At 37.8% G+C, this 23040-nt stretch overlaps 1 protein-coding gene across 2 annotated transcripts; it reads right to left on the bottom strand.

Annotated features, from left to right (window-relative positions):
* Positions 1–881: 881 nt before the first annotated feature.
* Positions 882–22566, bottom strand: LOC128232461 (golgin subfamily A member 3-like). Of its 2 annotated transcripts, XM_052946026.1 has the most exons (16): positions 22521–22566; positions 20002–20095; positions 19694–19808; positions 12234–12584; positions 11438–11646; positions 10959–11133; positions 10565–10653; positions 7772–10414; positions 7276–7501; positions 6505–6719; positions 5891–6169; positions 2720–2836; positions 2327–2452; positions 1815–1948; positions 1507–1620; positions 882–1145 (listed from the first exon to the last, which is right to left on the bottom strand). In XM_052946026.1, the coding sequence occupies exons 2-16, from the start codon at positions 20062–20064 to the stop codon at positions 1013–1015; spliced, it is 4989 nt and encodes a 1662-aa protein (XP_052801986.1). In that variant the 5' UTR covers positions 20065–20095; positions 22521–22566; the 3' UTR covers positions 882–1012. The 2 variants fall into 2 exon arrangements, with proteins under 2 accessions (XP_052801986.1, XP_052801987.1); XM_052946027.1 differs by lacking the exon at positions 12234–12584.
* Positions 22567–23040: the final 474 nt, after the last annotated feature.

A 23040-nucleotide genomic window follows, 5' to 3' on the forward strand; every position in this document is an offset into this window, starting at 1 on the left:
GATGATCTAAATCTTGATGTTATCTGCCGCATCATCAGCCAGGGAGTTGGTGATGCTGGTGTAGACTGGTTATTATGATGATCTAAATCTTGATGTTATCTGCCGCATCAGCAGCTAGGGAGTTGGTGATGCTGGTGTAGACTGGTTATTATGATGATCTAAATCTTGATGTTATCTGCCGCATCAGCAGCTAGGGAGTTGGTGATGCTGGTGTAGACTGGTTATTATGATGATCTAAATCTTGATGTTATCTGCCGCATCATCAGCCAGGGAGTTGGTGATGCTGGTGTAGACTGTGGTTATTATGATGATCTAAATCTTGATGTTATCTGCCGCATCAGCAGCTAGGGAGTTGGTGATGCTGGTGTAGACTGTGGTTATTATGATGATCTAAATCTTGATGTTATCTGCCGCATCATCAGCCAGGGAGTTGGTGATGCTGGTGTAGACTGGTTATTATGATGATCTAAATCTTGATGTTATCTGCTGCATCAGCAGCTAGGGAGTTGGTGATGCTGGTGTAGACTGGTTATTATGATGATCTAAATCTTGATGTTATCTGCCGCATCATCAGCCAGGGAGTTGGTGATGTTGGTGTAGACTGTGGTTATTATGATGATCTAAATCTTGATGTTATCTGCCGCATCATCAGCCAGGGAGTTGGTGATGCTGGTGTAGACTGGTTATTATGATGATCTAAATCTTGATGTTATCTGCCGCATCATCAGCCAGGGAGTTGGTGATGTTGGTGTAGACTGTGGTTATTATGATGATCTAAATCTTGATGTTATCTGCCGCATCATCAGCCAGGGAGTTGGTGATGCTGGTGTAGACTGGTTATTATGATGATCTAAATCTTGATGTTATCTGCCGCATCATCAGCTAGGGAGTTGGTGATGTTGGTGTGGGCGGTGATGTTGGTGTGGGCGGTGGTGTTGGTGATGTTGGTGTGGGCGGTGGTGTTGGTGATGTTGGTGTGGGCGGTTGTGTTGGTTTTGTTGTCGGTGATGGTCTAAATGTTGATGACATCATCAGCCATCTGGACAGCGGCAGCAGCTAGGGAGTAGGTAGTGCCAGTGTGGGCGGTGGTGTTGGTGATGGTCTGTACCACAGTACACAATTCACTCACCTGCTGCTCTATAGAGCTGAAAAATAAACCAATTGAGTATTTTGTGATGCTTCTTTGATGTGGGTTGTTTTCAGTTGGAACATCTTCCAAATGTTAGGGTTTGATATACTTGTATCACCAATAATATGGAATAAAGCTGAGAAGATTCCTAGTTGAGCACAAAAAAGAAATTCATTTCAAATGGTAAACAAGACAGTGACAAAGCTACAGATCATACTCTATAAATCATACTCTATAAGATTTTTGAGGAAATGTATTATGAATAACTAAAGCTTTTGAACAGACAACTGAAGAAATTGCATATTTATTGACATCAAGTTTTAAATCGTGCGTCAGTTCTAATAAAAGTACTAGAGGTGGATAGTGAGGGTAGGTACCTCCAGGAGTTGTTTGTGGACTGCACGGTGGAGGTGTGGACATCCATCTGGGACTGCAGCCCAGAGATCTCTGCACGCAGGTTCAACAGGCAGTTCTGTAGGTTATCCAGCGGCCTGAAGTTAAAATAAATACTTGTACAAACTATGATGATGAAAAAAAGTATTGAACTTGATACAACAGTAGCCTCTAAAAGGTAAAATCTAAATCTATCTGTAAGTCAGTTGCCTTGAATTACTTACTCAACCCTGAGAAAAGCTTAATGCAAACAACAGAACTTCTATAAGTAGTACTGTAGTACTGTACATACTTGCTGTCGAGGGCCCTGACGGTGGTTTCCTGCAGGAGTCGGTCCATATCACCCATGTCAAAGGGCAGGGGAGGTAGCTCCAGTCTGGCTGCGTCCCCAGCCCCTGTATTCAACCCACACAGCTTCTCTGTCAACTGTACAATATCAACAACATACACATAGTTAACCACAATCTAAAACTACTGGAATAAAGACACAAACTTGTTAACTTGCATACAATGTTACTGAAAATGAATTATATTAATAAAGTAAATTTAGCAATGACAACAGCCATTTTCTTTCCTTCAAAACAAGAGCAAAAATAATTATGGGACTTGCTACACATATGCCAATTGTTTACAAAGTTTCATGTATATATCTTTAATGGATTCCAAGTGATGGCCATCATTAAAGTTTTCACCTAACACAAACTTAAAAGCTTTTACAATACCTGATACTTATTTCATTGAAAATCTGACAAACTAAAAATCAAGACCAGCTGAAAACCACAAAGCCTGACGAACATCCTTTACCTTGTGGTGATGTATGGAGGACTTGAGTGCACTGCGGAGCTCGGCCAGTTTCACCTGCTGGCTGTGTTTCTCCTGTCTCAGCACAGCGATGTCTGTCTTAAGACTATCCACCTCACCACTCTTCTCCTAAAGTACAAATCTCATTTCATAACAGCTATGTATCGTATTCTATGGTAAAAATGCCATAGCTGTGTAATTTTCAAAAAGATGATGAATTTACAATGTTTGCAACTGATAGTTAAACTATAACTTTAGTACTTGTAATGTTACGTTCTTAAATTGTTATTCTCTGGTTCACAAATATTATCATCACAAACTTCACCCAACAGATTGTTATAATTATGGAACAAACGATCATTCTAGTTTACAAAACGCCTCCTGTTAAACTCCCACCTGGAGAAGCTGCCTGACGTTGTTGATCTCGGCGACCTGGCGTTCCTCAGAAAGGCTGAGCTGCTCATGGGCTGCTGTTAACTCCCGATTCCTCGCCTCTAATTGCCACTGCAGGCTCTGATGATCAAACACACAGAGATGAGTAGTGCTGGTTGTAGACCAATTAACACTAGAGCTGTCACAGGTGTGACTTATAGCCTTGAATGCTGCCTGGACACAGGAATAGTAAACTATTTCTTTGGAATGAGTTCATAACTCTATGCTTATTGTACATTGCATTTCCACTTATCATTCTTAACCAAAGTCTGTTATTTGATTAATATCCTTTTAGTAGTTTAGAAGTTACGCTGCTGACTAGAAAAAGTAACAGAGAGCAATAAATGTAATTAGCAAAAATAGAGTTATGGTTCTTGTACACTGCACTTTCTTTCACTGTGCTTTACCATTGTATAAGGTTTAATTAAATTCCATCTAATAGTTCTGGAGTTATGCTCCAGACAAGAAAAAGAATCAAAGTTCAATAACTCTGTAATTAGCTGAAATACAGTTATGGTTCCTGTAAATTGCCCAGGATGTCATTGTGTTCTATCATTTATGAAATTTTATTGAATTCCATCAAGTTGTATCTTTGTTTGTCAGGATTGAATCCATTTCTTACATTTACGAAGAAGTACTAAGAAGTTTTTGCTTTATCTTACATGCACATTCACCACTACGGTACCTGGTACAGTTTCCTTTATTTAATCAGACAAAAGGTCTTTGTAGGTAAATACCTCCCTCCCCTGTAGATCAAAGTATGTAAGTGCCCCTGTCTGTCAAACAGGTAGATCCCATTTTGACAATTACCTTGTCTAAATATTTAAATTCCCCATGTCCATCTGAGCTTTTCACTTACCTGTACCTTGGTCTTAGTAGTTAGGTGCAACTTGACCCTCACCTTGTCTAAATATGTGTTTCCCCCTGTTTATTCCAGCTTGACTCTAACCTTGAACCCCACCTTGATTTTAGTAGGTAAATGCCCACAAGAGTCTAACTTGACCATCATCTTAATCTCATTAGGAAAATACCCCCTGTAGATCATAGTGAATGCCCCATGTAGACCAAGCTTTACCATAAACATGCTCTTTGACGGTAAATTCCCTCTGTTTATCCCATTTTGACACTTACAATGGTCTTAATAGGTAAATACCCAAGTAAATTTCAGCTTCAAACTAACTCATCTTTGTAAGTAGGTGCCCCCTGCAGATCCCAGCTTGACCCTCACTTTGGTCTTATGCCCCTGTAGATCCCAGCTTGACCCTTACTTTGGTCTTAGTAGGTAAATGGCCCCTGTAGATCTCAGCTTGACCCTCACTTTGGTCTTGGTATGTAAATGCCCCCTGTAGATCTCAGCTTGACCCTCACTTTGGTCTAAATATGTAAATGCCCCCTGTAGATCCCAGCTTGACATTTACCTTGGTCTTAATAGGTAGGTGACCTCTGTAGATCCCACCTTGACATCTACCTCGGTCTTAGTAGGTAAATGGCCCCTGTAGATCTCAGCTTGACATTTACCTTGGTCTTAGTAGGTAGGTGACCTCTGTATATCCCACCTTGACATTTACCTTGGTCTTAGCAGGTAAATGCCCCCTGTAGATCCTGGCTTGACATTTACCTTGGTCTTAGTAGGTAGGTGATCTCTGTAGATCCCACATTGACATTTACCTTGGTCTTAGGAGGTAGGTGCCCCCTGTAGATCCCACCTTGACATTTACCTTGGTCTTAGTAGGTAAATGCCCCCTGTAGATCTCAGCTTGACATTTACCTTGGCTTAGTAGGTAAATGTCCCCTGTAGATCCCAGCTTGACATTTACCTTGGTCTTAGTAGGTAGGTGACCTGTGTAGATCCCACCTTGACATTTACCTTGGTCTTAGTAGGTAAATGTCCCCTGTATATCCCAGCTTGACATTTACCTTGGTCTTAGTAGGTAGGTGACCTCTGTAGATCCCACCTTGACATTTACCTTGGTCTTAGTAGGTAGGTGACCTCTGTAGATCCCACCTTGACATTTACCTTGGTCTTAGTAGGTAAATGTCCCCTGTAGATCCCAGCTTGACATTTACCTTGGTCTTAGTAGGTAGGTGACCTGTGTAGATCCCACCTTGACATTTACCTTGGTCTTAGTAGGTAAATGTCCCCTGTAGATCCCACCTTGACATTTACCTTGGTCTTAGTAGGTAGGTGACCTCTGTAGATCCCAGCTTGACATTTACCTTGGTCTTAGGAGGTAGGTGCCCCCTGTAGATCCCACCTTGACATTTACCTTGGTCTTAGTAGGTAAATGTCCCCTGTAGATCCCACCTTGACATTTACCTTGGTCTTAGTAGGTAGGTGACCTCTGTAGATCCCACCTTGACATTTACCTTGGTCTTAGTAGGTAAATGTCCCCTGTAGATCCCAGCTTGACATTTACCTTGGTCTTAGTAGGTAGGTGACCTGTGTAGATCCCACCTTGACATTTACCTTGGTCTTAGCAGGTAGGTGCCCCCTGTAGATTCCACCTTGACATTTACCTTGGTCTTAGGAGGTAGGTGACCTCTGTAGGTCCAAATTTTACATTTACCTTGGTCTTAGGAGGTAGGTGACCTCTGTAGGTCAAACCTTGACATTTACCTTGGTCATAGTAGGTACATGTCCTCTGTAGATCCCACCTTGACATTTACCTTGGTCTTAGTAGGTAAATGCCCCCTGTAGATTCCAGCTTGACATTTCCCTTGGTGTAAGTAGGTAGGTGACTTCTGTAGATCTCACCTTGACATTTACCTTGGTCTTAGTAGGTAAATGTCCCCTGTAGATCCCACCTTGACATGTACCTTGGTCTTAGTAGGTAGGTGCCCTATTTAGATCCCACCTTGACATTTACCATGTTCTTAGTAGGTAAATGCCCTCTGTGGATCCCAGCTGGACATTTACATTGGTCTTAGTAGGTAATGCCCACAGTATATTCCACCTTGCCCTCACCTGATCTTACATAATTAATGATCCCTGTATATCACAACTAGCCCTCAACATGGTTTAAGTAGGTAAATGCTCCTGTTGATTCCAGCTTAACCATCGTCCTGGTCTCAATAGGTAAATTCCCCATGTAGATCTTAGTGTATGCCAACCTTAGATCCCAGTTTGACCCTCACCTTGATCTGTTCTTGTACAACAGGTTCTCTGGCCAGGTTGTCCCGAAGAAGCTGCTGTAAACGCTCCAATTCCCGCTGCACAGCCCGGCTCTCACCCTCCATTGCCGACATCTCGGCCCTCTGACTCTGCACTTCCTGTCTGCTAGACTCCAGCTGTGCCTGTAGCAGCCCAACCTCTTGCTGGCGTTGAACCATGTCTCCCTGCAGCGTCTCAACATCTCCTTTCAGGCTCTCATTCTGGCGCCTTAGCTTTTTGTTTTCTGTTATCTTCTGACCACTCTGGAAACATTCATCATCATTTTAATACCAATATCACAAACCATTAATATTTAATAGTATAGCTACAGTCAAAACCTGTTGGCTCGAACTCGCTTGGCTCGAATTCCTCGTTGGCTCGAACTAGATGCTAAGGACCGATTTATTTAAACTAAAGGTAAATAATCCTGCTTGGCTCGATGTATTTTCACCGGTCCCTGAGAGTGCGAGCCATCGGGATTCGACTGTATTTTCATCATTTATCACAATTATAATTAAAATAAAATAAAAAGTCACTTCTGTTAATAGCTTATTTCAACACATTACATTGCAGCATATTAATTATCCAGGTGATATACCTGTTTTCTGACATCTCTATGACTGTCCCTCTCCCGCTGCAGACTGCCCTCCAGCTCCGTCACACGCCTCAAATTCTCATGCAAAGAGTGTTCGTTTTCCCGTGCCGCCTCGTGAAGGGCAGTCTGCATCTCTTGCAGCACGCTCTCTCTCCCAGCCAGGGCAGACTCCAGCTGTGATACATGCTGCTTTAGGGTAGCATTGCTCTGCATCAAACCTAAAAACAAGTATAAGTGATAATGTAAGACAAACAACTGATTACTTTTTCAAAACAGAGAAATTGACATTGTCCCAGAATGCCATAGACAACCATTGTTACGAAGTAAAAATAGTAGAAATATGAACATTTTTATATTATACACAAATTAATTTTAATTACATGTGGTAACTTAAAAACTTGCACAATTTATTTTGTTAAAACCACTATGCGAGATGACATGCTGCTAAAGTAAAATAACAATGTCGAAATAGCTGTTGCTTTTTATTTCCAAACTATTTTGTGGGGTTTTCGGTGTTTTTTGTCATGATAATACTTAAATCTCTTTAATATCTTTTTTCAAGCATATATTAGATGTAGTATATTGGGAACTATTTTGTAAATATAAAAAAATGGTCAAACTCTGATTTCATCCATGACTTCCGGTATCTTAAATTTCTTGTCTGCCTAGCCAACATGCCCCGAGAATTTTCTGTCCATAGCTTTTGGGACCACCCTTGTACAAGAACCCATATAAACATAATAGACCTGCATCATTGCACTGTCCTGTGTATACCTGCAAGTCTTCCCTTCTCCTTTTCCAATTGTAGCTGGAGGTCCTGTGTGGCATGTGTCTGTGCCTCCTGCAACTCCTCCCGAGTGGTACCTAGCTCATGCTCAAGCTGGCCAAGCCTCTCCTGGTACCTAGCTAGCTCTGCCTCCCATGCCCGACCAGCCTCACTGAATTCTGCCTCCATACTCTGCTTCTCCAGATGAGCCTGCTGCAACTCACCAGCTACCTTCTGGACTCACAAAACAGATATATATTGCAGAATTACATGTATGTCTCATTTTTCTACATATTTGGGATACTCAAAAAGGCCAATGAAAACTACCTACCAGTAGTTATGGCCCTTGGTATACACATTTATGTATTAGCAACATATGTACAGGTACATTGTTGCATTTGTATATTTATTTTTTGAAAAGATGAACTAATGAAATCAGAGTGCTAAAAAAACAGTATTTCATGAATATAAATCATAATAAAAAGTTTATCAGCCATTGCCAACCTGTAATTCTGCATCTATATGGTCCTTCTGTTCGATCATAGAGAACTCGTATTTCCTGTGAGTCATGGTTAGCTCTGTGTCCAGCCTCTCCCTCTCAGCAGCCACCTCACGCAGTTTCCCGCCAAGCACCTCCATGTTCTCATCAAACACCTTCTGTCTCTCCACCAACTCTCCCTTCACAGCATTCAGGTCCTGGCTAAGCTTAGCAACCCGCGCCTTCTGTTTCAGAACATCTTTCTTCGAGTCTTTTCCAATAGTCTCAAGCTTTTCTTTCAGCTGTATGCACTCATCCTGAACTTTTTTATACTCTGCATTATCTACCCCAGCATTTTTCATTTCTTTTTCACCCTCCATTTTTGCTCTTATTTCCTCAAGTTTTTCTCTTGTTGCACTCAGTTCTGAGTCAAGAAATTGCTTTTCTTTCATAGCTTCTCCATGGGTTAATTCCATTGCTGACAACTTCTCCCTTAAGACTGTTATTTCACTTTCAGAATTGATTTTCTGTGTTTTCAACTGATTAATCATATCAGTTTTATTTTCAAACTCTACCTTAGCAACTTCATACATTCTTCTTTCTTTCTCCAGGTCTGTTCTTAAGGCCTCTATCTGCTCCTCTGACATTTTACTGGTTGATTTAGCATGGTGGACCTCAGCTGACTTTGTATTTAGTTCATGTCTCATTTGCTTAAAACTGGACTCCACCTTGCCCATGTCTAGCTTTAAACTATCAAGTACTTTGTCTACTGAAGTTTTCTCCTCGAGTGCGGCCTTTAGGGCAATTTCCGTCTTTGCTTTCTCTTCTCTCAGTTTCATTAACTCAGAATCTTTATCAACAATACTATTTTGAAACGCCTTCAGTCTTGCTTCTACCTCAATCAATTTCTGCTTCAGCTCTTCAACTATTGTTTCTTTTTCAACAACAACTTCCTGTGAGAGACTTAACTTTTTCAAGATCTCAATATTTTCATTTTCCAATTGCACTATTTGATTCTGTTTCTTCTTTAGATCACCATGGGCCTTGTCAAGCTGATTTTCCAGGTCATTAATCATTTGCATTAGCAAACTGATCCTGTTTTTCTCATCTTCGGCTGTCTGTATTTTACTGCTGAATGCATCTTCAAGAAATGACCTTTCCCTCTGGATTTCCTGAAAAGCTGCCTCCCTGTCCATCATATCACTTTCAATGGCTTCCAAATGCTTTGCTAAAATCTCCTTTTCCTTTAATGCTTTATTCTGAATATCAGTAAACTGTTGCCTCAACTTTGCATTTTCCATCTTCAATCTCTCAATAATACTTGACTGTGATGACGCCTGGGCTTGCAGCAAGGTGAGATCCTTCTGGAGCTCTGAACGTGCACAAGTTGCGAGCTCCAGCTGCTGTTGGTACCAGTCCTTGGTTCCCTGCAGGGAGAGCAGCTCACTCTTAGCCACTCTTGTCTCGTTGTCGGCCTCCATCTTCACGTGGATGGAGGACTGAACCTCCACATACAGCTCTGCCACCTTGCTCTTTAGTGCCTGGACTGTCATGTCCTTGGCTCTCATCTCATCCCTCACCTCGCTCATTCGCAGGTTGAGGCGGTCACACGTGTCCTGGGACTGGTTCAGCTCCTCTTGCAGGCTCCGACCTTCTTCACTCTTCTCCTCCAACTGTCTCTGCAGATCGGACAAAGAACCTTCTAACATTATTCTCAGCTGTTTCAATCCTTCCACATCAACTTTCAACATGTCTTTCTCTGCATCATTCTTTTGAGATTTTTGACTCATGAGTTTCAGCTTGAGAGATGCCACTTGAGCCTGCAGCTCTGCCCTTTCTTGCAATGTTGCCTGTGCTTCAATGTTCAACATTTCAAGCTGACCTTCAAGTTTTGCTTTCTCTCTTCTGACTTCATCTAGCTGGGTAGTTTGGTCACCACCTGTCCCTGTTGATATATGTACTTGTGAATATGTTCGTTTTTCATTATTTTCTAACCCTTTTTTTGGTGTGCTATGGAACAGTGGACCAGGTTTTGGAATTACAAAGCTTTTCTTTTTATCTAAACTAGTACCACTAATAGCAGTGATATTCTGCATATCTGGTGAAAAAACACCACTATCAGTAACAAATGTGTACCCCTGGGCTGGATTTTCTACATTCTTTGGTGAAGCACTAGGTTTAAAATTTACTGGTCTAAATGAGGTCTCTTTAACTGGTGGGGAGTACCTCACATCAGGCCTATGTGCAGGTTCTGGCATAATGTCTAAGAGGTTAACATGCTTGAATGGGGGTAAAGACTGAAGGAAGCTCTCTGTGGCATTGTCATTTAACGTCTCAAGCTCACTGTTGGAGCTGGCAACACTCTGATTGTCATCTGGTAAAAGATCAGACAGGGAGTTCAGAGAATGTAGAGGCAATGGTTGGTTAGATTGGCCTGAAGACTGTACAGAACCAGGCTGCCTTCCATGCACTGGCTGGTGTGTTTCAGGGTGAACATACATCCCATGTATACGGATGAGCTCCCGGGAGGTTGAGATGTCTGGCAGGGTTGGGGGCGGGGGCAGGCTGAAGGCTGCGGTATCTAGGGTGGCAGGGAGTGAAATTTGACAATCTGGGGTGGGGGTTATAACGTTCTCTCCTCCTATTTTGGAGCCATCAGTGTGTTCTACCTAAATGGAAATTTAAATTTGACTTAAAATTACATGCGCAATTAAAGAATATCTGAAAATAACTTCAATTTAACACATCTAATAATTCCTTTTGACAAATTGCAAAATGACATAAATTACATAATAATAAATTTGAGTGTGTGTACCAACCGGTGCACTGAGCCCCAGCTTTCTCCCTGCCGCTGCCACAACCTGGGCTACCACGTCTGCCGACACCGGAGTTATATCCCTTCTCCCACCTGAAACATAAAACACACAATGAAGAAGTTGATAAATATAACGATAGGAAATACAAATGTTGGTATAAATACAACTGAGTTTTACCAATTTAAATATGAAACCTTAAGAAGATCTTATTTTATACTTTTATAACTATATGGACATTTCAAAAACCGTATTGAAATATTTCCATCTTGTAATTAACATACAAACAGATGCAGTAAATATACTTTTATATATTTGATTACTACTAATACTGTTACACTGGCTAAGCAAATTAGGGTAAATAAGAAGGTAAATTATTCTGAAACATTACAGCCAGTACCTATGACAGACTGTTGTAGATGTAGGGCCTCAGCCACTGACTCAAAAGGCTCCCCGGGTCTCCCTGTCTTGTGTCCAGGGCCTCCTGCCCTCCCGGCCAGAGGTCTGTCATCCCCAGATGCCATCCTGTACACCTGAATTGGTGCCCGGCTTGAAGCAGTTGTGTTTGTGACAACCTGAAACACATCATCAATGTATTAGCAGCAGGCATAAATCATTCATTAACAAGCATTCTCTTTTTTAAGAATGTTCCTTAAATATTTAGAAAAAATATGTTTACAAAAACTTGATAAATACAGAAACTAGATAAATACAGAAACAAGATATGAGTACAGTGTGTTATCTAAGAATAAGCAATCATTCTCACAGTTCAGGTACACACTACTAGAATTAAGTTTACCTTTCACAACCATAAAAACTATCAAGAGATACATAAATTCTAGGCTGAAATTATATCAATGACTATGATACAATGACTACCTGCTTTAAGACTTGTATTTCTGCAGCTGTTTGTCTACTGGCAGGAGATGAAGGTTTGTCCTGTTGGTGTTTTTCCTGGGGACTAGGTGGCTCTGAACCTGGAGTGACTGCACCCGGCGACCAGAGAGACTGGCTGTACACGTGGGTGACCTTTACCCTGCTGGGCTGGGCTAGGAAGGGAGCTGGGTGCCGACCCAATATCTGTCCGTCTGTTCAGGTATGAAAACAATCGATGATACAATAATGCAATTGCGAAGCGAAGCGTTTCCTATGAGTAAAAACCTTTATTTCTTATTATTTATGATGATTCTTTGAATATTGCTAATTTCAAGAAAAAGCCAAACATTTTCTGTTATAATTTTTATATTATTAAACATTAACTCAGATTGCTCAAGAAAGTTCATTAAAATAGTTTCAATTTATTTTGCCAGAGGCAAATATTTTACAGATACTTCACATAGCTGAAGTTTAAAAACCATTTTTATAAACTTAGTGTCGTTGATATTTTATCTTTTTATAGTATAAGTAACTACAATGTCTAGTGGTGTGCTTATAATTGAAGCAATTCTTGTACAATATATTCTAAATAAACAAAGGGTAAAACAGCTGTTCAATTGCAAATACTGTAATTTAGATAAAGAACTGGCATTTAATGCTTCACTTACAAATGTATATAGATCAATAAAGCTGTCATTCAATAAATAGTATTTTTTTAATTAGTTCTGACATTAGTTGGAATTAGCAAGGTACAAGTAGCTTATGCATGACAAAGTCCTGTAAACAGTATTCCCGTCACCTCGTGAACCCTGAAGCAAGATCCAGTCAGGAATTGTAGTCCGCTCCACCAGCGGGTGAAAAGTCACTGCAACTTCTGAGTACACATCCTTTATGAGCTGGTTTAACTCTGAGGCATATGAGTCAGTCTGCCTACAGCTAGTGTCTGTAAGTGTACACTGTGCTTGGCTAACGTTCACTTGGAAAGGAGAGGGGAGGAAGCCCCTGGGTTTGCTAAGAGGTTTTTGATTGGCTGAATTCCCAGGAATGGAGGGTTGAAGGTGACTGGTCAATTTCCCTGATGATGGTGATGACGTTGGAGAAGGCTGCTCTAGCAATGACACAACTTTGCTCTCACTTTTTGACCCTGACCCTATAACCAAATATGTACAAAACAAAAATGCAAAAACAAAATGAATTTGAAACAAAGGGCTAATTCAATGCGCTTCACTACTAAAATCTATTGTTTTATCATGCTTTCTTCAATATATTTATGTTGTAATGCAAAACATGCTATGCAATTCATAAATGTAACTTTGGTGTTAAAAAGGTAAAATATATAATATATGGCAATCTTACTATGACAACTAGAAATGTGTCTATAGGACACTATAACGCATTTGACTTAATAACAATAAAATTGGAAATTTTAATATTAGCCTTCCTGAAAGATATCATGAGTGTAAGACTAATAATTTTGAAGTAATGAGTGACACATTTAGTGCCACATGTCCAAAAATGCCAATCATTGCTAATTCAAGGACTAAATCTGTGGTTAAGCTATCTGCAGCGGGAAACAAAGCCCCAGGTGCACATCTTCATCTCCTGAACAATGAAATAATTTGTACACAAAAAAAATGCAATTTTTTGCCTATTTAAGGGCCATTAGTCTGGATATACTATGTGCAGTGGCAAACAAAACCCAAAGTGCACAATTTCACCACCTAAACAATGTTTTGCCAAGTTTTATGCTCAGAGGTGATATAGTTTTAGAGTTTTGATCACCACTAGTCAAGAAATGTCAATTTTTGCTAATTCAACTCTGGTTTTACTAAGTGCAGCAATTTTTGCTTATTCAATGGCCATTCCTTAACTCTATGCAGCAGGAAATGAAACCCAAAGTGCACAACTTTCTCACCCTATTAACATTTTCCTAAGGCTGTAGGTACATGTAAAATAGTTTTGGAGTTTTGAGCAACACCAGTTCAGAAATGCCTATTTTTGCTAATTCAAGGGCCATCTGGTTTTACTAAGTGCAGCGGGAAACGAAACCCATGGCCCCAATACCATGAATATACTTAAGTCAAATCTCAATATCAGTCTTAATAAACATATTTTACCATATACATCATGAAAGTTGTTTAAAATCATACATGTTTTTACACTCTTTGAAAGTGTATTCTTTCATCAAAAATGTTGATTAAAACCTTTGGGCAAGCTTCCAAGAGAAAAATATTCTACAGCCAAAATGTATTTGAGTACAATGGGTTGTAAAAAATACTCAAGGATATTTTTTTCCCTAGAGTTAGTTTTCTTTGAAATATTGACAAAATCGTTTCATCAGCACATTCCAAGAGAAAATACATTTTCAAAAACCTATAAAACTTCTAAGTTTTGTATCATACAATGATTTTATGTGGTAAATTGACATTTCACTTGACACTGTTTCTCAATAAATAAGTCCATCAACTGTCCAAGCGATAATAATAGACAACATTGCGTGTAAATAATTTTGGTGTGTGTTATTTTTGATTGTTTATATCTGTAATGTATAAAACAAACTTTTCAGTTATACTCTATATGAAAATTTAAATTACCGTTTCTGTCGCCATTGATATAATGCAAGTTTGCAGACTCGATTTTAAGGTTCAGAGTAGCTAAAAAAACAAAATTGTGAGTTTGTTAACCAAACCATATATATCTGCTTACTATTAATATGTTTTTTAATCATGTATAATGTTTATACAGTTTGAAATCCTTACAGACACTACTGTCGCTGAATTTTTTGAATCCAATAAAATTGCCGTTACTGCAATTTAGTATCTTGCTCAATATCAGATAAACCACGACAATACCTATGGACATATAAAAAACATCAACCTAAATGGGTGACAGCATCGTCTGCCTCATATTTCATTAGTCTTCTTTTAAATGGAAAACTCGAAAGTAAATTGACAAAATATCCATTACCTAAATTTGACCAATAACTCTATTAAGAGACAATACAATTATTATTGTATTCAGTAGTTGCCACATTGACAACATATGTTTACTGTTTAAAATGTTATTTAAACTGTTTTTAAACGTATCAGACATGTATTTAGAATAATAAAAAATTTCCGTGACCAAAATTTCCGATACCAAAAACATTTAATTGACAATAAATTAAGGTTACCTGGAATGATGACGTATTTAAGTGATGTCATGTCTTTTGTTGTTCAGCCATTTTGTTTCAATGTCATTGCGAGCACTCACAGAACATGTATTGAGTATATACAGATTTTGAAGATTTGGTTGGTAAGTACATGTTTCTATTTCTATTGGGTTAAACTTTTAACACCATTTTACAATATTGTGTTTGCATGAAGCTCAATAAATGATATCAATTGACCACTTGACACAAAATATAAAGTACCTCATATTTGTGTAGGGTTTACTGAGAGCCGTCTGAAATACATAAAATTTCCGTTACATGACAGTAACGGAAATTTGGTTTTACATGTGCACTTCGGTCTCTGCGTCAATTGGAGAATATTGTCTTTACAGCTGTATAAATGAATTTGAATTTAATTCATGCAACAATGAAGCTAATATTTATGCACATTTGCAACATCACTTGCCCAATATAGTCATGTTTAACTAGGATACCTAGAGCTTAATGATTATTATTATTTTTGTAATTATATGGGTACATTAAAGAGCATCTTACTGTTACTACGGACATGTGATAAATGAAATATTTGTATATCTAAATGCCCACATGATAGATGTTTGTAAACTATCTTGTTTTTGTAGCATATACCATATACTGTAGTGCATTTGTGAACGTAGTCCTGGTAACGGAAATTTCATGCTTTGATAACGGAAATTTTATATTTTACAGATTGATTAATTGCAAGGATGGTGAAGAGTAGGGCTGAAATTCAGAGAAAATATCGCCAAAGATTGAAAGAAAAGAATAATTCTGACTGTCTCAGAAGGGAGAGGGACAGGAAAATCAGGAGTTATGTTCCTTCGTCGTCACTATCTGAAAATGACAGGGAGGAACGGAATCGCAGAAATAGACAAAATCTACGGCGATATTATCAGAAGAAAAGAGCTGAGCGTGCCAGAAATTCAACACAAGAGACAAATGGATATGAGAGTGACAAACATGAAACAACAAATGAGCGAGGGAGAATGTTAGTCAGAATGGATTTTTCAAACAGAGATAGTGGGAAAAGAAAGGGTGCGTTGAAGCGTTGGAAAAGAGACAAGTCATTAGCCACTTCCCGCGTGAGAATGCTTGAACAAGAAAGAGACAAGCTTTTTCGAAAATATCGATCCACCCAACATTCATTACAAAGGCTTAAAGTGCGTCTTAACACAGGACAGGCAAATGCAGAGATGACACCAAACAAGGAAACAGAAATGAAAGATGCAAAACTTGATAAATTCCAGAGGGAAAAGCTAAAGAAATCCCTATTATTTGGACATGTCCTGGCTAAAGAAATCAAGGAAACTAAGAAAGCTACACCTATGAGTAAATTGAAAGCACTGCACAGAGTAGTATCTGGAAAAATAGTGAAAAAATATAAAATCATCAAGCATTTGTCAGATAAAACAGGATTGTGCAGGCATCCGTTAAGCCGGAGTATCACTAAAAACCACCAAATTAGAACCAGTAGAAGGTCAAGTCGACTACAGAAATACAAGAGTGACGTAGTTGAGTTCCTCAAGCGTGAAGATAACAGTAGGACACAACCAGGCAAGAATGATGCCAAAAGGGTCAAAAAGGGAGAAAAAGTTCAAGTACATATTCTTACTGATAACTTGCACAATTTGTTTAACAAGTTCAGATCGGAAAACCCTGACACAAAAATGTCACTCTCGTCATTCTGCAGGTGTCGCCCAAAATACATATACAAGACAGCATTTACTAGTAGATTGTCCTGTTTGTGCACAAAGCATACTAATGCTGCCCTAGCTGTGAAAGCACTGCTTAGAGCCGGAATCCAGAAAGAGTTGCCAAAGACATGCCAACACATGAAAGTATGGAATGAAACTATGTGAAACAATTCCCATAAGCCAATGGACAAGAGTTGAGGTAGAAGAAAGGGGAAAGAAGAATCAGTTACCCGAATTGTTGAAACTATTATGAACAAAGATAAGTTCATCTCCAATTTTGACACCCAGATGGTAGACTTTGATGGACACGTGAAAAGAATGAACACTCAATATGAGCAGATAAAACACTTGAAACAAAATCTACCACCACACGAAATGATTGTTCAAGTCGATTTTGCTGAGAATTATTCGTGCCGTTCTTTGGAAGGGGTGCAAAGTGCATATTTCAATCAGACGGCGGTTACACTACATCCAATGGTGGCGTATTGGAGACTGGAAACCGGCGAACTGACTCATAAAAGCTACATAACAGTTTCATCCGAAATGGCTCACAAAGCGTCAACAGTCGTCACTTTCATTGATGACATAATACCTGAACTGAAAAAGATTGATGACAAGCTTAGCACCATCCACTATTGGAGCGATTCGCCTTCGAGTTAATATCGCAATAAATACACATTTGATTTCATATCAAACCACGAATCTGTTTATGGATGTAGTGCCCGATGGAATTATTTTGAAAGTGGGCATGGCAAAGGGCCTTGTGACGGGCTAGGTGGAACATGCAAGAGAATGGCAGACGAAGCAATACGATGTGGAAAAACAATAATACAGGATGCTCAGAGTTTCTTTGATTGGGCAAAACAATCAAACATGAAAAATGTTGCATTCCGATTTGTTTCCAAAACACGCTGCAAAACAAAAGACACAATCATCTCTAGGAAGGTCCTGAAGCCGGTAAAAGGAACTATGAAAATACATGCCGTGATAGGTCAATGTAATTCGAAGATACTGACCAGAGATGTAAGTTGTTATTGTGAAGAGTGTCTTAGGGGCAGCATGTGTGACACTTGGAGAGATGCGAAAACTCAAGACACTATGGTCATGGAGGGAGAAGTCGATCATTCAAACGAACACGTTCAAGTTACTGCTGAAATAACTAGCGAGAAAGAGAAGGTTGCAGAAGAGAGCTATGAGATTGGCAAATTTGTTGCAGCTGTATATGATGGAACCTGGTTTGTTGGCAAAGTTAATGACAAAGATGAAAATGAAATCGAAATTGACTTTATGGAAAAGAAGGAACAGCTGTTTCAGTGGCCAAGACAGAAAGATATAATTTGGCTCAAACACATTGATATTTTATGTAAACTTGAGCCACCAGTTGCTACCGGAAATTCTAGAAGAATGTTTAAATTGGGAGATGGGGTTGTTGATTTGATTCTCCAACAGTTTCAGAAATGAAATCAGTACATAATTTTACAAGTCATTGTTGAAGAAAAACAAGTTGTGTTACATGTTAACAGTTACGTTGATTGCAAATATAATATATTGTGTGTCATACTCAAAGTAACAGTTTTATGTGTGGCAAAAATAAGAGTAGATTCAAATGGATGTTAAAGATAAACTCTATAGTTCATTCATTTATCTTAGAATGAACTAATCAAACATATCAAAATGTCCGTTACTTTTTCATAAATTTCCGTTACTAATGGATATTTAACTACAAATATTTTAAGGTACTGTTTACAAGTATTTTTTTTTATGACATAAAAAAAAAACTTTTGTAAATAAAACTAAGTATTAAACTGGACAAATGATAGAACATATCCATGTTTTATGTACATTTAATAATACAGTTAAAACTGCATTTAACATCCTGATTATTGCTAAATAGTTTGAAATCTGATTTTTTTTCCTTAAACAGACAATAAACAATTGATTTTTAATTATTTTCAATTGTTATGTATAGAATAAAATTGAAATAACCTGAAATTTACTATATTTTTGGTACATGTTTGCTAATAAATTTCCTTTACCGAATCACTGCTTTTTCTTTACAACCATTTGTGATGACATGCACCATAATTGAATATAAAACAACCTTGTATGTATTACTAAACAGATTGGCAAATAAGCAAAATAATTTTGTTTCATTTTGGAAAAGTATAAAAATAAGTTTTCATGAATGAACGCCTGAAGATATTTCTGGTATTATTAAAACAAAGGTTTTTTAGAAATAGAGTCATCTAAAAAATATATATATACAAGAACCAACTTATACACAAATATTATCAATTTCAATCCTTCAGACAGAACAGGACACTGTTTGCAAAATAAAAGGTATCTATATAACATATGTGATTATATTGAATTCTAAATTCACTACTTGAAAGTTAGATGTCAAAATAATGGAAATTTAAAGTTAGCTCATTTGCTTTTAATGTAGTGGTGTTGGCAAATCCCAAATATCTACCAAACCTTACACGCAATGCATCCGAAATTTTCGTTTCAGCATTAGGAAACATTTCAGAATAAACATAATATAAAATATATGGTTTGTCGCAAAGTAAGAAAATTGATTATTTTATTCTCCTAATGGATTTACTTATTGAGAAACAGTGTTGAGTGATTTTGAAATATTATATTGGGGCCAGGTGCAAAACTTCCTCAGATTTGACCAAGGTGTCTTGAATCTAGGTGAAATACTTTTGGAATTTTGAGTGACCCAAGTTTGCATTACCTGACAGAATGAATGCTGGATGGCTTGATGCACAGACGGGCAAGGGCAAATCTTATTGCCCCCACCCCATTTTTGTGGGGGCATAAAACAAATACCCTCTGTATGTATTCTTTTATCTACTTCAATATTTTTACTGTTTATTAAAGTAAATGAAGTAAAAATCTGATGCTACATGCACTGTCTATTGAATATATAAGAAATATAATTGCAAAAACCATAATCAGTTGTGGGACTGGTGATCAGATTCCACATGATATTATCAGCAAAGGTCACAACCAGGATAAGATCAGGTATACACTGTACATCCAACTACTGATCAGTTTCATATGCCAACTAATTCATTATAAAAGACAAACAGCAACACAGTGGGATATTCCGTAAACAAATAAAGCAGAAACATTCATCATAAGATTATGGGCATAGAAGTTCAAAGCTTGTCAAGCCACTGAATATTTTCTCCATAAACAACATCATTGATTTGAAATGTATAATTTATTCAAAGATGATACAAAATGTGTGTCTGGAACAGTTTTGTTTTTTTGATAACTTTTAGACCATAATTCTATGCGATACTCCTGTGGAAGAAGCCCTTTTTACCCAGGTATGGTATATCAGTGTACAGGTGGAAATCTTACATGCAAACTGTGCCGAACTGGAGATGTGGTGGGTACCAGGTTTTCTGCCCGTCGTCTGGTCTAGAAGAGCCGAGTCATAGTGGACGACATTGCTGAATGAGTCCAAGCTTCCTTCCTGCAAGACATAAAAGTTCATATAAAGTATGAGTCACAGCAAAAAGTTTCTTGTAGTATGTTTTGTCATTACAAACAATATAACATAATCAGCATCTCAAATCTGTTTAATAGAAAAAAAACACATGAAGGAACAAGTATATATTTAATTAATATTTTATTTTATTTTGTATGTGTTGTGAGTAGATACCAACCTTAATCTGGTCCTCATTAAAGGTGAGCTGGTGCACAGTGAGGTCATAAGGCTCCATCAACATCCACGAGTAAAGCCACAGATCTTATGAATTTCTGAAATAAACATGGTTAAGACAATGTTGATTCAGTCACTGAAGTATGATGCAAATAAAGGACTGATAATGTTCAGACCTGGTTGCTCAATAACTGTCTTACAGGAATATTTATGTAATTTAAAGTGTGTTTATGCTACAATCATGCTAACTACATCTATTATACTATTGTTGAGTAAATGTCCCGTAAACGGCTGCTGATTTTCTAATTGTATTGGTAACAGACTCACTTAAAGAATTATAAGTGAAAGCCCTAAGATTTTTATTCTATTTTGATCACCTTGTGTCGTTGGTAGCCTCATTACTTTATATTTACTACACTTTATTGGAACTGTGGGAAAAACCCAACATAATTGTATTGGATAAGGCTCCTACAAGGTCCCCATTCAGAACCAATGAAATGCCTCATTAAATATTCATGATTACCAGAATTTCCTAACGAAATGTCTCACTGCACTCAATAAAGCATCGCTAAACAGAGAAGCGGGGGGTATCCAAAAATAATCAACTTGTCACAGTTGTTATCATATTACTAAACATGATTAATATTTTTATCTAACAACTTAAAAATTTACCATGTAGTACAACTAAACTGAAAAATAACTGTTACAGACTTAGCAAGTTTCAGGTCTTGACGCACTGGATCATGGTGACCCCAAAATTCAACAAATGATCTTCTTTTTTTTTTCAAATCAAGTACAAGTGCGTTACATCTATAGCCTGTTGTTTGACTGACCACATAAGGGAAACTGCAGTCATCAGAGATTTGCACAGGTGCACATTAAAGAACCTAGGTAGCTCTAACCAGGGTTACATATACAATGTACCTGTGCACTATGCTCCAAAAACTTAAAATGGCTAATAATCTTAATGGAGCACTCGCCGAATAAGCAAGGCCAGAGTTTGAATATAAAAACAGTAAGCTTACATACACATTGGTTACACTTCAAACAACCAATTACATTATAGCTTTAAATTACACTTACAAGGACAGCACAGTTACAAACAAAATCTTTCAAGTGCTTTGTTACAAAATGATATTATGAACATATGTCAAAACTAAGGTGTAGATCATCTTTAATACACTAAAACAAAGCATGTGACTCAATGAGTTCAATGAGTACCAATCATCGATAAATCTTGGTCAGGGCTCAAACATAGGCCAGATAATCTTTGTCAGAGCTCTAACATAGGCCAGATAATCTTGGTCAGGACTCCAACATTGACCATATAATCTTGGTCAGGTCCTTAACATAGGCCAGATAATATTGGTCAGGGCTCTAACATGGGCCAAATAAATGTATTTTGGATTTCTTTTATCCTGATTTGGAATAATCATCAACAACATTAAATTGCATATAATTTTTGATACATATTACACAGCTCGAACATGTACTATACACAGGTAATATTATTGTATATGTTTTTCAATTGTGAATACGTTTTGCTCTTCATAATTGGAGGAAATGCATACATTCCCGGTATATATTCTAACCTCACTATTTGTTTACTGTTCATTCACAGCAGAAGGGTCAGACTTCATGTATACATGTACAGTAAAATAATCTTCCTGTACAAATTCAGTTAAAATGTGGAAAAGGCTTCTTTATGTTTCAGGTAGATCATGAGAATAGTCTAATAATTTAACTAAATAATTTTACGTATTTTCATGATTCTACAAATCACAGTGAGAGGTTTGCCATATCAAAAATGTTAAAAAATCTTGATGTAAAATTACTAGGACTCATGACGACTGGTTATTCAAAGACCGACTTTGGCAGTCAGTTCAAAAGTAAGATGGTTGCAGGGGTGAAGCTGTGTAGATGTATGATGATCTTGCTTGAAAGATTTGCTGGTAATTGCTTCCCGATCATAAAGTCATTATATATATATAATATCCAGTTGAAAAGTGCACAAAATAAGTCTTATCTTATCCTAAATCTTGTCATTATCCTCCACTCTAACAGTGGATACTGGACTTACCAAAGTACAATTATTTACTGAAAGACGGATAAAATTGCCGAAATACGCATAAAAGTTATCGAAGGACGCCTTCTAATGTATATTTTTTAATAATGCCATTACGCGCCACATTAAAAATATTATTTCTTATTTATTTCTTATTTATAAATTATTGTTGATAAAGCATTTTCATGCTAGGAGGGACACATAATCAAGTTGATTGAGCATACTAGTGAAACTGTAGGTAAGTGTTGTATTATGTTTTACAAACCTGGCAGCATCAAATCTTAAACGTGTGTACCGCTTCAATTAATGCAGTGGGTATGGCTTAAGTCTTCCTTTATACAGATAACAAATTTAATGAAAGTGAGTTAGAATTCTATATCAATTTCTTAAAAGCATGTTGTTTCTTTCTGTTTCACAAAATAAAGCACGCAACAGCAAGCATAAACATGAAATATTACCATGGTCAATCTGTCAAAGTTTGTTTTCGTCGACACAGGAAGAGACTGGTGCCCTTAGTATGGTTCCCGGCTGTAGTTGCTTAGTACACGATGTATGTCGAACGGTTGTTATTTAAGTGCTTTAAACGAATCGGTGCGTCTATATTAAGGGAGATGCAGAAAACGTTAATCAAACAATCGTATCCCGAGATCTACGGTATGACCGTAACGTGTGTTTATCAAAGATAATCATTATATAGCAATACATGGATAATATAATAGTGATGTACGGTCGGCGGTGCTAAAATTCGTTGCCAGTTTAATTGCCAATTCTGCTTTTCCTTCTATGCGGTGTACATAGACGTCATAGGGAAAATGTCGGTTCGTGATTGGCTCTCTTTTGTAGAACGATCTTGACATGTTCAAGGTTCTGGGCGCGGCACACAGTATTTTCCACTTGGTTCAAATCCTCAAAAAAAATCACAAAAAAAGTTATCTTATCATTAGTTCTGAACGAGCCTTTACTTCGTATGGTCTTTCA

The sequence above is a fragment of the Mya arenaria genome, chromosome 4 (genome assembly GCF_026914265.1).
Source record: "Mya arenaria isolate MELC-2E11 chromosome 4, ASM2691426v1".
NCBI classification, from domain to species: Eukaryota; Metazoa; Mollusca; class Bivalvia; order Myida; family Myidae; genus Mya; species Mya arenaria.